Source organism: Struthio camelus, chromosome 2 (assembly GCF_040807025.1).
Source record: "Struthio camelus isolate bStrCam1 chromosome 2, bStrCam1.hap1, whole genome shotgun sequence".
NCBI classification, from domain to species: domain Eukaryota; kingdom Metazoa; phylum Chordata; class Aves; order Struthioniformes; family Struthionidae; genus Struthio; species Struthio camelus.
The window spans coordinates 33,833,797-33,850,368 of record NC_090943.1 but is presented as its reverse complement, the minus strand read 5'-3'; the positions used below and the strand labels follow the sequence as shown (position 1 = coordinate 33,850,368).

Sequence of the window (16,572 nt, the reverse complement as noted above, 5' to 3'; positions counted from 1 at the left end):
TTCTTTTCCAAAGTACATAAATATAATGTGGTAAAAGTTTTGTTTCTAGCTTATAAATGTAGTTAATCATCTGTTCAAACAATAAAAAAATTCTATTTATTAATGGCCAAGAAATGCTAGGGGTTTGGGGTTTTTCTTTTTCACAAGAGACTCATTTAAGACAACGGGATGAAATGAATAGACAGTGAATATCACAATGGTTTAAGGGAGACATTGCGCATCAGCTGATCATGTGGAACTTCAATCATTAATCCATTAAAATCGTTACTGCCTCTGAGTCTTATTTAAAGGTCACGGTCTTTTTTAAGGATTTTGCTGCTGAGCGAAAGAGCTGTTGGTGTTTGATCTGTGCAGTCCATGCACGGATATGCGTTCACGGACTGGTATGCCAAAGTATGTTCCCCTTCGTGGAACTTACAGAGCTGAGCAGTGGGTGGGCAATAACACGGGAGAGGTCTTGTGGGCTACCTGAGGATTTGTATTGATCGTTCTGTTCTTACATCCTGTTTTTTATCATGCTTACAGTATAGCCAAACATGTCAGGCAATTAGACAAGTGCAGACCTGGTCCTGCTTCATTATTTGACTTCCTGCAACTAATAATGAGATTTTTGAAAGATTTAATACTATACCATTGAATATGAAAGACGTTTGGAGGCCTGTATGTGCAATGGGATTAGGTGTGGTAGATTAAATTTGTCCTGGCATCCTTATTGAAGCCTCCCTGTAGGCACTATCAGCTGTAATCAGCACTGTTGCCAGAAATAACATTGCAGTGTCAGAAACAGGGGTGTTTTAAAGGTATAGCCAGGGGACTTGAAGTATTCACTTATTTGTTTAACTTTAAATTAAGAAAGATCCATGAGATTCTTTTTCTTTTCTGGATTATTCATTAATTCTGTCGTTTAAATTCTTGTTTATGTTCTGTATAAACACTGCTGGGTTCCTAATGACCTATAACCACTTAGGAAAAAGCTCAGGTTTGTTATGGTGCACTGAAAATGTCTCCTCAATGCACAGTAATGGTCTAAAAACGCAACAAATTGTTAGCAGGATTCAGAAGAGGAGGAAGAATACTTAAGATAGAACTGTATCATTGTATAAGTCAATGTTATGCGTGCGCTTTGAACAATGTGTTCTCTTTCATTGGCTAAAATTTCTATTTCTGCTCTCTTTTCGGTGATTATAAGGACTAAAAATGATCAACCAAACGTCAACAACTGTGCATCTGCTATGACAGTCAGATCATTACTACAGTAGTGATTCCTAGCTTAAGAACACATTTTGATTCTCAGAAAGATACCAGATATACAGTGATTTTGAAATTCCTGGAAGAGTCTGTTCTTCATGTTATTTACTACGTCTTTCCAGTAACACTGTGGCTGTAAGAATAAAGCAAGTTAAATTCAGCACATACTTAACCTTTTGTCACTGATTTCTCCTTCACTGAGAGACTGGCTACTAGGCCCAGGTATTGGGTACTGACCCTGAGATCAGTGTTACCAAGCAGGAGCAACGTTATGAATCTAAAAATTAGCACCCTCTTTGATAAATACTTAAAAGGATTTATCTGTTACTGTTGCCAGCTTCAGTACACGCTTCACTATGTAATTGAAGCCTATAATTATAATTAATAATGTAACTGTATAGAGTTAAGAATAAATTTTCTATTCCATTTTTTATCTTAAATAAGGTAATGTATATTTATTTGTAGAATACAGTTCTGGCCATTGCCAAAGACAGACTAACAGGGACCAATCTTGTATGGCAGTTCATTGTTCCTGCCATTGAATAGATTGATTTTAAAAAAAGACAAAAACCAGTAGATTTCCTAAATAGTAATAATAGTGAGATTATTACAAGTGAAGTAATTTAAAGCTAGTAAATGCATTTTTGTTTGTGCTACTTACTTTTAGTGTTTCTCCTCTTTTGGACAAATTGCAATTTGCCAGTCAATTTCAGTTTGGTTTATAGACCTCATCTGCCTACGGGGTTCCATACACAGTGCTGTGCCACATTATATGGATTACAAGTACTATCCATAATTTTTGTATGTCTTTCCTCCAGAGCATGAAAATTAGCACTAAAGCCCTAGTTTTAGTTTTAGGAAAAGTTTTTTTCAGTCTAAAGGGATATTATGGTGTCACTTTCAATCTCTCCTGTGAAAACTAAATTTCTTTCTCTTGCTTTCTTTTATGTTCAAAAACTTAAATAATTTATTACTGCAAAGGAATGTGTGCTGAATCCAGTAACCAACAGAGGATGTGGAAAGATTTATTGGGAGAAACAGTAAGAGCATTCCTGGCCAGGTGTATTTTTTTTCTTTTTTGTGAAATGAGGAAAAAATTATGCACCTCCAGCCAACTTCAGATATGGCTGGAAGCCCATTTGGAAAACATGGTGTCTGTAACTGTGAAATGCTTCTCAAGACAGAGTAAGCAAAAGTGGTGAGTGGAGTGAAGAGATTGGCACTGCTCAATGTCAAGAAATGTGTTGCTAGATCTTGAAAACGATTTCAGTGTTTGCTCTCTGAAGGGTATATGCACATGATTTCCACTCTCCTTGTACTTTGAATGGCTATTTAGACCTGTAGGGAATGAGGGAGTGAAACCCCTATCAAATTTGAGTGGTGGATTCTGACTTTTTCTTTGCACCATGAGCCCGCAATAAAAGATCCCAGAGAAGCAGAACCTAATGAGAATAGTTCTGTACTTCTCGCTTACCTGAATTCTCCATTCTTGTTTAGCCAGAGTGTGAAGTGCAGGATCTGTCCTTCAGCAAACGGTAGACACAGCTGTGATGAACATTGTTACTCTAATACAATTTTTTAGACCACTAGTAAATAATTTTACTGCATATTAAAATATATAAAATGAATTTATGAGGTGTGTAATCTTTTGGGGAGGGGGGTTACAAATTGGAACAGTTTACTTATTCAGTGAATTTTAGAACAAAATTCTACTCAGATACAAACATCCATTTTCCTGGAAAGATAATAGAGTAAACTATTATCTAATAAACTAATAAACTAGCTATTTCAAATTCTACCCAGTTCTCTCTCTGGCACGTTTCCTGTCATTTACATAAAGCACAGAGTTAATAAGAATGTTATAATACATAAAGCTATACAATTTGCAGTGTTTCAGGGATACTCTTCAGAGATACCTTTCCCTCATCATTTTTTCCTTTAATCCCAACTTTTAAAACTCCATTTTTCCTCCATACTAGCAGTATAGGGCCCTTCAGCAGTAGTCTTATTCCTTAAAAAGCAGTGGTTGACATTACCTTTTTGTTGACATCATTTTCTCTTTCTCCGTTAATGCAAGTTTCTTAAAAGTGTTATTTATCTACAAGTACTTCCTTGATTTAGCAGCTTAGAAAAATGGTGGTGAAAGGATTTACAATCAAACTACTCCATCTTCCTGCCCCAGGCAGGACTATGCCGTACTTGCATCATGTTTTACATGTTTGTCAGACCTAGCCTTTAAAAAACAAAGCGAAGCAAGCAAAAGACGCTAATGATGGAGTTTCCTTCATCTATCAGTAGTCTGTTTCACTACATGCCGATCCTTATTGTTAAAACAATTTTCCTAACTTCTGATATATATCCCAGTTTAATTTCCCTTAAGCCTGTTACTTCTGGTTTTGCCCAGTGTGGGTATGGGCAGCAGTTCTGACTCTCTCTTTGTAGCACATCTCAGGTATTAGAAGCTCTTCTAGACCCCCTTTAGAGTTCTGTAGACCTTTCTTTTTCTCTGTTGCTTCACAGAAATTGTTTCTTCCTATTTCTCTCTGTTTCAGGCTACACCTATTGATTTTTTCCCAATGCGCAAATGAAAATATTACTGGGTGCACTAGTCCAACCTTTTATATCCAATACAGTTAAGAAAACTTGGAAATCAGATAAAAGTCTTGTTCAAATCTGATCTGGAGTGCTAAGTTAGAAGCAGAGAATCAAAGTTCCATTTTATTGTTTCTTCCTGTGTTGGTGTCCATACTTGCCTATCAAAGCCACATTTTTAGCTATTTGGTATAAAGAATAGCCTAAACTACTGAAGCACCGGTGCTTAAATATGTTTCAGTTTGTGAGTTTAAGAAGTGGGTTGTAGGATACAGATGGGAGTTAGCAGGTGCTTAAAGTTATAGGTCCTAACTATGCTGCTTAATTAAATCATACATTTTATTCCAATATTTACCCCAAATTTGGACTACCTTTAGATTTTAAAAATCAGTTAGGAAAGAAAGTGATGGAATTAGGCTTCTATTTTGGCCACTTCTGGATAGATGACATTAAGTTCAGCAATTGAAATATATTCCATTTCTTTTTAAGAATTTTTCTATGTTTGCTTTAAGAGTTTTTCTTCTAATAAATGCAAATAAATGTGTTTTGATTTTTTTTCCCAGAAATCATAAGGTAATTTTGTATAGTTGAAAATGGATCTTAAACATTTACTTTTTGCACCTTTGTTAACATATTGTTTCCCCTATCTCCTTTTTTTTTTTTTCAGGACCATTTGCCACTTCAGGAGGTGGTAAATTCTGCTGCGGCTCTTACCATGGCAGTAATAAAGGACAGAAACCCTGAGCTGATTGGTCAGCTTTTGGTAGCATAAGATCATAATCATTTGTAGCTTTTAGAAACGTTTCTTTTCACCATGCATTCACCAAAGGTCTTGAAACATATTTTACCCTTTGATGAAAACTCTGGATTTATGACATTTACTATTAAGATCTTTTAACAACATATTTTTATACTTAAAATGCAAGTCTATGTTGTGTATATAAGTGTAAAGTGAAATATAAATCATTCTGAGATGCACTGGATACATACTTTGAGGAATAATACTGAAACATTTTTTTATGAGATATCGATCATTTAAAAAGGTGCACAGAGGACACCAAAGCATTCAGTCGCTGTGCAGAATTGGCTTTGACACCATTGCACGTGTGTTGTACTCTAAGACTGTATTGTGAAGTTTTGTTTAAGTTAAAATAATACTTAAGCACAACTCTTGTTCTTTACATGAAAGTATTTTAAAATTGCTGCTATACCTATTAGTGAACGTAGTGTTTATTATGCAGAATAGCCTTTCTGATGTCAATGTGAACACACATTGCAATAAGTGTTTGTAGGCTCAGGTTCCTTTATAAAATTAAGGGTATCCTTGCCTCAAAGAAAAGATGTGCATATGGATATTGAAATGCTACAGCCCAATTTTCTGCATAAGGTATGCTCTGAATGGAGCACTTCTTAGATGCTACACTTCTTTTAGTACCCATGTACCACCGTTCAGAACTTGCTCTGATACCACTACTGAGGTACCCTCAGTGCATGTGTGTGTGGATATGTATGTGCATGTGCATGCACATGCTTATGGAGAAGGCAAAAGACCAAAAAATATTTTCCAACCTAACCTGTAGGTTATGGAGAAATAAGAAGATTCTTTTGGTCTTTTCTTCTACACGATTGCAATTTTCATCTCGTGCTGGTTAGCATGTATATGTATGGAAGAAAACTGAGTGTTTTAAGTTCAGCTATACACTACATTGATATTTAAGTGCTGAAGGTTGGGACAGAAGGGTTAAAATGATGAATGGTGCATGAAAGCATCTGTCCCTCCCTACGCATCAGATTTTTGGAAATTACTGCACCTCTGCTACTTGCAAAGGGGCTAGGTTAATGCCTTAAGTACCTGCAGTGACGGGAACAGGGACTTAGTGAAATCTTTCCATCATGAGTGTTCCGTTCTGTTTATAGAGAGAGAGCGAGCTGTCAGTTCAGCTGCCTGACCGCTGCCTTGTTCTCATGAGTACGATTTCTCATATCTGGTAGCTAGGCACAAAGCCATGACATTAGAGAATTTGCTGACTACGTCCTCATGGGTCCTAGATGTAGAATATAATTTAGCCAGTCTTAGCCAGAAAAAAGAAATAGGCAGACCAAGTAAAGCAGAGAATGTCTATCTTGATGGCATTCAGAATGGATCCTTCTCCGTGCTAGGTAAACCTTCAAAAACCCATCTATCTCAAGTAAGGCTTCCAGTTTTGATCAAGAAATTTTTCTCTCTCCAATATCTAGCAATGGCTGTGGAAATTTCTTTCCTGCAGCTCAGCTCTTCAAGAGGACAGAGTGAGAAAAGCTCTGAGCATCGTGGTTCGGTAACACAGGGTCTTTTGTGGCAGTACACACTGAAAGAGTTCCCCGTCTTCCAGCCCTACTTCTGCCGTGTTCCTCTCCCTGTGATGCTCAGACAAAACTTAGTGAAGAGTAGGATGATCCAAGGCTGGTTTCTTTTTATTGTTTTCCTGTGCTCTGCTCTGTTCCCCACTCCTCTTCCTTTCTTTTTTTCATTCTTTCTTACTCTGTCTTGCTTTCTCTCTCCCCTTCTCTTTCCCCTTTCTCTCTTTTTCTCTCTCTCTTTCTGTCTCTCCTTCTCACTTTCTCTCTCTCTCTCTCTCTCTCTCTCTCTCTCTTTCTTTATCTCTTTCTCTTCTCCTTTTTTTCAGGATTATTTTAAGCCTGGATCAGTATCCTACAGTTGCTCTATCAACAGAGAAGGCAGCATTGACAGTAGCAGAAACAAGTAGTCTGAGATGGAATAAGTGCTCCTTAGCTGTTAAGACTGGCTTATTAACTTCTGCTGAGGCACAATCTATATCTCTGTTTTAAATCCCGTTGAGAAGCTGATGCTGATCCCAAACTTACTTCACTGCAAGATACAATAAAGAGTTGTTAGCTCTCTGTTCTGTATCCAAAGCACACATTTTATTCCACACAGAAATCATCCTAATACAACTAACATAGTTCGCATGCATCATCCGTTTCATTCTTTGCTTCTCTCTCCTCTCTGCTTTGATTAATAGTTTGTCCTTTTCTGACATTGTACGACATAAGCATTTGTATTAGCTCTGTGTATGCAATAGGCGTATTTTATTTGTATTTACTCATGCCTGTTCATTTGCAAAGTAGTCAAGTAAATGAGGAACTCAAGAATTTATTGTTGGCATTCATATTTTAACAGGACAGCTCTCACAAATAAATTTCCTGAATTCACTTTTAAATTAATTATTTGAGTTTGATGAAAGAATTTGTCTCACAAGCTTCTAAAGAAATGATGAAAGATATTTCTTTGATTATTGTATTTTGTGATTCTTTACACTTTAAGACTGAAATATTATCCATGAGGTGTTTTCCTCACATAGTAATAATAAAGTGAATTTAAAAAACCTTTTCCGTTTTCAGTCTACTCTAATACACCTTGTGCTACAACCTTAGCATTGGATTGTGTACAGCTTGTCATTTGCTTCATAAACAGAACCTTTTACTTTGTTATATTGCTTTATTTACCTCTTTATCTTAAATGAATTTTAATACAATTGAAAATGTTCGTGCAGTGAACTGCTGTATCAAAACATATTTAGTACAAATAATCCAAACTTAAATGGAAGATAATAAGTTTCACTAATGAACTGTTAATCATTGTATTATGGGCTTTTTTGTTTTTAGTAATATTTTAAAATAATCTATATACACCCAAAAATCTGTTATACAGGAAGCAAATACACCAACAGCAGAAGTACTAAATACGTATCTTGAAATAGTAAAAATGCAATTTGAAAGAAACTGAACTGGGATTAATGCCGTTGTGGATCCAAACCAAATTTAGATGATCTTTTGGATGAATGTTAATAGTTACAAAGGGTGTAAAGATATGAAATTAAGAAACTGATTGATTTTTTTTTCTCTACACATAGCTTCTCACGAATAGCTATATACATTAGAAACTTGGCAGCCTCTTTTACACACATGCTGTTTTGAATTTAGCTAGTGAATCAGTCACCACCCATATTGCTTTGAACATTTGGACAGAGATAACAGAGTAAATAAGAGCTCAGACTCTGCCAGCCTTGCTTACCGTACTCCTCAGGCACTCTAATTAGTATTCCTTGGGGTAAAGTGTTCATCAGAAAAAGGAGTGCAGAATCTGGCCCTAGCAATGCTTTTGGTAACTGCAAAGTTAAGTGAATTAGATTTGTGTATTCAAACAAACCTGCATCATGCGATATCTAAAAATGAAGTTGCTTCATTTCTGTTAAATCAGTTGGCAGAAGAATTTCTAACTGTAATCTTTTTCTTTAGCCTCCTAGGCTACATAGTTTGAAAAAGATGTTTTGATGGCTCTCTTAAAAAAGCTGCAAGAATGAAAACAGAAGACAGTGAAATTAAAAAACAACAACAACAACAAAGAGGTATGAAGTGAAATGTGACCGCGTTATAATCAGTGGCAAAGTTCTAGTTGACTTTAAAGCATCACAGCGAAGCTTTCAGCTCATCTTGCTAATAACATGGGCTGCAGAATAAAACCATGTCTGGACACCTTAAAGCTTTTGGTGCATTCAGCTTTGTATTTCTGTGTGACACCAGAGTCTCATCATTTCCACAATGCTATTTGAGGTGCCATCCAAAGAGCAATTTCTAAGGCTAGTTAAGATTCCCATTTGCTGCCTAGCACTTTCCAGTGGTATGGCACTTTTCCCTGGCTGCAGGTCATTGAAAGCTAGGAAGTATACCACAGACGGGTTATAGTTTTTTTGCTCTATTCTCCCTGTCTTGGACATCTGCTCCTGGTCACTGTTTTTATTTTTTTTTTTTTTTAAAGCACGTTTATTTCCAGATATACAAAAGCATTTATCACAGAATCACAGAATCACAGAATGGTTGAGGTTGGAAGGGACCTCTGGAGATCATCTAGTCCAACCTCCCTGCTCAAGCAGGGACCTCTAGAGCACGTTGCCCAGGATCACATCCAGACGGGTTTTGAATATCTCCAGGGAAGGAGACTCCACTGGCTCCCTGGGCAACCTGTTCCAATGCTCTGTCACCCTCACAGTGAAGAAGTTTTTTCTCAGGTTTAGGTGGAACTTCCTGTGTTTCAGTTTGTGCCCGTTGCCTCTTGTCCTGTTGCTGGGCACCACAGAGAAGAGATTGGCCTCATCCTCTTGACACTCCCCCTTCAGATACTTATACACGTTTATGAGATCGCCTCTCAATCTTCTCTTCTCCAGGCTGAACAGGCCCAGCTCTCACAGTCTTTCTTCATAGGAGAGGTGCTCCAGTCCTCTAATCATCTTTCTTTGTAGCCCTCCACTGGACTCTCTCCAGTAGTGCCATGTCTCTCTTAAAGTATCTCATATTTTTATGAGATATCATTTCTCCTTTCTTTCTTTTCTTCCTTTTCATCCGTAACTTTGATGTGCAAAATGTTATTCCGTCTTATCAAGATTCCACCAAGGTGTCCGGACAATGCATGTTCATGTAGTTGCGGACAGAGACAAGGTAGTTCTTGTATTCCGTTTCCATTTCATTTTTGCCATGCCTGCTTCCCCTCTGATCCTGTTAAGGAAGGTTTGGGGATTCAGAAATAGGCTCATGTTAAAAGTGTTCTTGCAGGAGCTAGGATTCAGGGCTAGAGCTATCTTTGATCTGGCCCAGTATGACCGTTCTTATAACTGGGCCAGTTAAATGACACAGAAGGAGCGTGTAATGGGATTAATTTAGCTGTTCATAGTAGTGGCTTGACCTCATATTTTTAAGTTTTTCTGATTGTTATCTCTGCTGCATAGGACAGATGCACTAGTCTTAATCGTGTCTAACTTGAAAAGAAGTATTTGTGTTATTAGATTGATGACTTCAGATGCAGCGTACTAGATGTGAGATATCTCTTTGTGTAGGTTGTGACAGAATGCTATTCAAAGGAATTTCCTCTTGTTTGTTTCAAAGGTCACTTATTAAAACCACAACTAATTCTCACTGAAACTTGGAGAGATTCTGAGACTTGTAAAAATAATAATATCTTTTAAGGGCTCCCATTGGGAACATCTATTATGAAATGTTAAGATGTTAATATTTGTTGTGATATAAAATGTTTGACTGTAAATACATTATTTACAGCCGATCTGGAAGAGATGAAGTCTGAGAAACAAAGAAAAAAATTGACCCTGCTTTCATTATTCCTGTCCGACTCATTTGATTAGTCTGATCTTTTGCACCTGGTTTGAAATAATTTGTAATTGCAGCCAGTTAGATGACTAATGCCCTTCTCTGGGTGCCTAGAGTAAGATACCTATGCAAAGTATCAAAATGAGTTCAAATCTTTGTGCCCACAATGCCAGCTGTTTCAACTTTAGACTTGTAAGCTTTTATTATGTCGGTCTCCCTCAGCCCATTCCTCAGCCCAGTTGTTTATCTCAGTTAAGTTTGTCTCATGTTGCCAACAGACACAGGGAAAGAAACAGTCACTGACACTGCATCTTCCAGTGTAAATTGACTTTGATTGACAGGGCTTTAAAGCACTTGTCTAATATACATTTTACTTGGTTATTACAGGAATACTCAATTAATTTTGAGATTTGAGAAATAAAATTTCAGAGCCTGTGCTGAGGAAAGAGTCCCAACCATGGAAGTACTTTTATGATAGAGTGTACTTGGCTTGCATACACCAACCTGAGGAGGAATGTGACATTTCTTAATTTAACTATACTTTTCAATTTTTAAGTTGAACCAGATCTTGTCTATCATCCTGTGCATATTCCTATCTCAAAAACTAGAATTATAACACAGTTAAAATCTCGGAGTTACAAAGATAAATGAGTAAATAAGAGACTTGGACAAGCAAGAAGTGATGTGATTTTAAATAATATGGAGAACGAGGGAGGCGAGGGAAAATAAACCAAAGCTCTTCCAGATGGGCAAGTCTGCAGGGGAGACCCTTGAAGGGCATAGCATGCTAAGCACTGTGGATGGTCATGCCTTCCAGGCCCAGCAGAGCCTGAGATTGCAGCTCTGTAAGGTGTTTCCCTATTCATCAATCTTTTTAGATAATCAGCTCTCTTGGATAATTATTTGTTGCTACTTCTGAATCTCTTTTTTTTTTTCTCACTACTCTACCTCCTCTTTTCCATGGCTCAGACTAGCCCTGTTGCTTCAAATCTCATGTTTCCCTTCCCTTTCAGCCATTCTTTGCTCCTGTCTTCTCCCTCTCTGTTCTCCCATCCTGTTCTCTGTCTCTATTACTTGTTCTTTCTCTCCCTATTTGTCACTCTCTTTCCATTCCTCCCAGCCCACCATCGTTGAAGCAGACAACCCCCCCCCCCCCCTTCTCCTGAAAGCCAAGCCGTGGTCTGGCATCAGAAACCCTTCCTTGCTCCTGGATCAAGAACTAAGGCAGTTGGGCTTTGGCACCTCTATGCTTCTCACAGCTGGGACCGAGAACAGATGTCACTTCCGTTGCCAGCTGAACGCAGATGAGCAGCAGCTGCCTGAAGGGATGGACCTCCTGCATGACAGCTGCTGGGACTGACACTCAGTGTTACTTCTTAACTGGAGTAAAGCTTTAAGCACAATCCTCCCATGGAAGGGGAAAAGACCTTCTCCAAGGTCTGATGCCCTCTTAAGTAGCCAGACTTAGGCCTGTAAAGTCAGCACCTAGTTAAAGAGCCGGATTTGCAGATCTATCAGAGTCTGGAAAAGAAAAATAAAGAGAAAGAAAAGAAAAAAAGCAGAAGGCAGGTATAGCTTGCAGTACTAGCAATTGGAAAAAGCGTGGTTTTACTTACAAACCTGTGGCTTTGCCAGGAGTTACTCAGAGATGAATAGCAAGGAACCCCACGTTAAGCAGTTCCTTTTCACAGCAAAAGCACAGCCTGATTCAAAACCCACTGAAGTCAATGAGACTGAGAGTGCCTCAACAGTGCTCTCAAGAACGTGTGGCATCTCCTCCCTCTGGCCATCTTCAGTTAACTTCACACATAACCATGCCAGTCCTGCTGCTGATTATATATATATATTTATAAAATATATATATAAATGCATATATGTATATATGCATTTTATATAAGTAAATAAATAAATAAATGCATGTTGTGTATATATGCATTTATTGTGCTGCAGTTTTACATGTGCGTTTATGCTGTGCTCAATTCTTTTACTCTTTAGTGGGAGAACCTTATGGTTTTGATTAATCCTAACTATATTTTGGAGCTTAGCTGTGGCTCCAAACTAAGCACCCACAGGCCTGTGTAAATGGGGCGATGGGGCACTTCTAAAGGGCAACTCAGAGTTTAAAATCTTTGAGGTTCCTCTAGCTCCAGTGACGGCGGAGCCTGAGGGGATGGTGTTATGTTTGGTTTAAGCTGGAATGCAAGGGTAGAAAAAGGAGGGGTCTTGGCCTCTTCTGGACAATGTTTTGCTGCTGTGCTCTGTACATTAGTGTTAAGGCTTGTACTGCAGTGAAGGAAGCTGAGGAAACTGAAAAACTGTTGTGTGGCTGGAAGTAATTCACTTTCAGCTGATTCGCCCAGGTGGGAAAGCTTTTGAGGAAGGAGGTAGCTCCTGACGTGCTGTCATGTTGCAAAGGGATGGGCTGGAGGGCACATAGAGCTGTGGCTGTACTGACATACATCAGCTTAAACTGCCATCGACCTGTGCCCTCAGAGGACTAGATTTTGAACTTTGCCATGATGAGTGCCTGCCAATGTCCAGGATGAGGTGAATATAAGCCACTTGGACACTGTTATGCCCCTTCCACAGACAGGTGTGTGTGAGTGAGTAAAGCAAGGGGGAGGTCTCGGCTCGTCATGTGGCCCTGCCGTTTGGCTGTCGTGTGCGGGCTTTGCAGGCGGTGGAATAAGCCGTGGCTGTGTGTTGTGACATGCAAGCCTGTGTGTGAAAATGATACATCTGAAAAAGCTCAGAGGTGAACTGCATTCCAAAACAGTAGGTCAGGATACGAAAAGGAAGGAAGGAAACCAAATGTCTCTAACCCGTTCTGGGAGTGGCTGTTAGCACCAGATCAAAGACATGCTCTTATGGTGGATATTTTGAGAAAAGCTGCAAAATGCCTTGAGTACACGACTCTAAAAGGTGTATTATTTCCCATTACTTTTTTCTTTTGCTGTTTTTTCTTTAAAGTAACTGACTCCCATATTTAATCCGCTTTCCATGGTGCAGCTTTGTGTAGGCAGCTCCACAGAAGCAGAAGGAAACAGGATTTGTGCAAGGCTTTGCAATACCCTGGCATGGTTACTTAGCGCGTAGGAACAGGAATTACAGCGGCAGCAATGCACCCCCTGGCGGTGTCGCTAAGCATTTTTACCCCAAATCTTCCTCAAGTTGACTAAAAGACTAGGTCCCACGGTGGCAGAAGAAGATCCGGTGTTTTGCTTTCAAGCTTCGCTGATTCCCAGCGGTGACAACCTGGGTCCTGAGAAGGGCTGAGAAAACCTTGAGCCGAGGCGGCTCTACAGCCGTCAACCCCACCTCAGCCGCAGCAACCACAAAGTGAATAAGCTGCACCTAGTATAGAGGAGGCTGGAAAATACGCGCAGTATGTAGGTTAATGGAGACCAGCGATTCATGCTAATCAAACAGATCGCGTGGATGGAGAGTGGCAAGGTGTCTGCTATCTGCTGGGACTGCTGCTGCCAACCTCTTCCTGCCCTGGGCTGCAGTCGTGATTGCTCACAGGGAGGGGGCTCGCAGCCCTCTCTCATTCCTCCGAAAACATGCTCTGAGTTTCATTTGTTTTAGGCTTCTGGAAAACTCTGAAACACAGCCCAAATGGACAACTGCTGGGCAATTCTGTGTTGAAATTATGAAACTTCAGCTGGTTTTTTTTCAATGAAAAATTATACTTTAATAAAAATCTCAGCGGTTTCTTTCTTTCTTTTTTTTTTTTTGTATCTGAAGCTAAATTTGATGAAAGCCTTATAAGCATCAGAAAAGATTTAGAAAATAGCTGTACTGCACTGTGATGGATGTAGTCAGTGACTCTAGTGAGCAAAGGTGAATAAGTGAATGACTGGCAGAAACTAGGGAATTTCAAGCTGGCATTAAATAGGAAAAAGGTTAGCTCATGCTTAATTAGCCTTGTACACAAGTTAAAATAAAAGCACCTTTGACAGGGAAGTAAAATAGGAAATAAAATCTCGGTAAGAAGTGACATCCATGAGATTCAGTGAGCACAATAAAATGAGCTGTATCCCATGATTATCATAAAGAAATTGCCTTTATAATGAATCCGGAGATTTGTGTTCTTTAGGTTTTGTATTTTTCCCCCAAGAAAGTAAGAGTTGAATCAGATGGATCCTTAGAGGATCTTTCAGGTCTCAGATACAATCTGTTAGATAGTGTAGAAGTCAAACTTATTGTAGAAAACTGTACTGCAAGTATTAATGCCTTATAAGTAAAACACCTCTCTGTTCAGTAGCTCTTTCATGCCCTCTACAGTTGAAACACTGCTTTATGTCTGTGCAGTCAAATTGTGTTTTTCCTTGTTGTGAAATGTGCTACCTAGGGTTAATGAAAACAGTAGAGCAGTAAATACTGTTGGAAAATTTTTTGTTCGCCTCTAGGCTACATTGTGGCTCCTTTTATTACTCAGGCTCACAACCAACAAACAGTGCTGTATAGCAGATGATCCTGTGTTGTGCTTGCACGGTGGTCACCGCTGATAGGAACAGCTGAGAGCACAGAACTAAGGAAAGGGGCATTCATGCATGAAAACTTTGCTGGTGCAGGTGAGGTTTCACTACATACAGGCAACCATCTATAGGCAAGTTTGGATTTTCTTGCGTATTTACTGTCAGGTAGAAGTTACGTAGGGATAACTGTATGAACTGCTTTGAAGCTATCAAGAGTTTGAGTTTCCAAATTACAAGCAACCATTCTTCTTTTGTGTCATTTTCAAAGTGTTGATCAGTGCGTGCTGATTGCATTTATGCCTATAAATACATAAAGTGATTCATCCTGCCCAAAATTTGTAAAAAAAACAGAGGGGAAAAGGTATGATTTCAAGATCAAGTTTCAATTGACTGTAACTTGAATATATTCAACTGGTTTAAAATAGAGGTCTAAATTTTGGACGTCTAGAATTGCACGTAGTGAATCATACCCCTTCTGTTTACATTCAGAGACAAATATGTGAGAGTGAATAAAGAATTTCACTAGATGAAAAAAGAAATGGTCACTCAGATGGAAATAAGGACTGTAAATTCCTTTCTTGTAGGTCCTTCTCCAGCAAAGCATTTTAACATGCACAAAGCTTGAACTACGTGAGATTTATTTCCACAGAGATGCCTCGTGTGCAGGAAAATAAAAGTTATACTGGAAGGTAGCCTGAGAAATACATTCTTCCTTTATTTCTACAGTGCCACAAAAGACCCATCCTGAAGTACTCTAGGAAAAGAGGATTGTAGGAAAAGAAGAAAAATAAGTATGCTCTAATTACGCCTAAAAATGAAATAATAATTAGAGGAGGAAAAAAGGAGTCATCAGTACTGAGAGAATGATCTACTATTTAAAAATCAAAGATGTATTTTTTTCCTACCAATGATGTATTTTGAGATTTTTTGAAGACTGCGTTTTGGTTATTGATTTTGGCACAGACTTCCAGCATGGACTAGAGCAGGTTACTTCTTCCCTCTACCCACAGCTTTCCTATACACACACACATGCACACATGCGCGCGCACACACACACACACACACATATATGTATGTATGTATATGTACACACATACACACATATAGAGTGGGAATAATAATCCTTCCTATAAACTCTCTGGGGTATGGCTGTCACTGTCGTATTTATTCATTGCTAGGTACAATACTTGGATGCATGTGCCGCTGATGAAAGTATTTTCAGAAGCAACTAATACATCAGTATAGACTGAATGCATTACTTTGGATTTCTGATCCCTATGGAGACATTAATGCACTAGGCACTTTTGAAAGGTTGTCTCTGCCCCAAGGAACTTTACTGCCCAGATAGATAACCTCAACAAGGGGGGAGCCTGGGACCAGGCCCTGGGAAGAGAACGGAGGTGCCCCAGAACCCAGAGGCCACTTGAAGAAACATGAGGTTGCTGGACAGAGAGGCTGGTGCTGTGTCTGGGAGACCCCACAGGTCCCCGCTCTGTCATACTGATTTAGTTTCTCTCCACAGACAAGCAAAGTGCAACTGTTATATCACAAGGTGAATAAGGTCCTGGGTTTAAAGCACAGGACTGAGAGTCAGGAGTGCTGGGCACTGGGGCCAATGTGAGAAAGATGAGCTTTGGCAGGTTAGTGAACATCTCTATGGATTAGTTTCTCCCTCTGTGGAATATGAATAATGGATGCTTCACAGCAGTTATTTGTTATAGTGATGATATTCCTATTTATGAAGTCCTTTCTAAATGGAAAACGATAAAAGCTTAAAATTCTTGTGAAATTCATTATTGTTAAGAGGGTACTTTACTGCACATAACGATTCTGTGTATCAGGGATTCATTGATTAACCAGTTGAACCATGGAAATTTCTTTGTCTGCATTAATTTTTCAGTGACTTGAGAGATAATAGATGATATTACTCATGTATTTGAAATATAAGCAAGGACCTTAGACTGCAGCATTTATCAGTGCATTAAAACTATCCAGCCATGTTTCTCATTTGGCTTATTTGATTTTATGCAATAGGTTTATGAATGCTTATCCCCGTTTGCGTTCCGCATTAGAGGCATGAATTGGACTGAAA

The 16,572-nt window shown here is 38.9% G+C and overlaps 1 protein-coding gene across 5 annotated transcripts in view; it reads left to right on the top strand.

Moving 5' to 3' along the window:
* Window positions 1–11,821, top strand: part of CRPPA (CDP-L-ribitol pyrophosphorylase A) — a 128,111-nt gene extending 116,290 nt beyond the window's left edge. Inside the window, exons 10-12 of one of the 5 annotated variants that reach the window (XR_011139629.1) lie at window positions 4,508–4,592; window positions 8,140–8,249; window positions 11,120–11,821. Coding sequence is in view for 3 of the 5 variants with exons in the window: in XM_068935013.1 (XP_068791114.1) it covers window positions 4,508–4,612 (105 nt within the window). In the remaining 2 variants the exon portion in view is untranslated. The other 4 variants (XR_011139630.1, XM_068935015.1, XM_068935016.1 and 1 more) reach the window with 4 other exon arrangements.
* The last annotated feature ends 4,751 nt before the right edge of the window (window positions 11,822–16,572 follow it).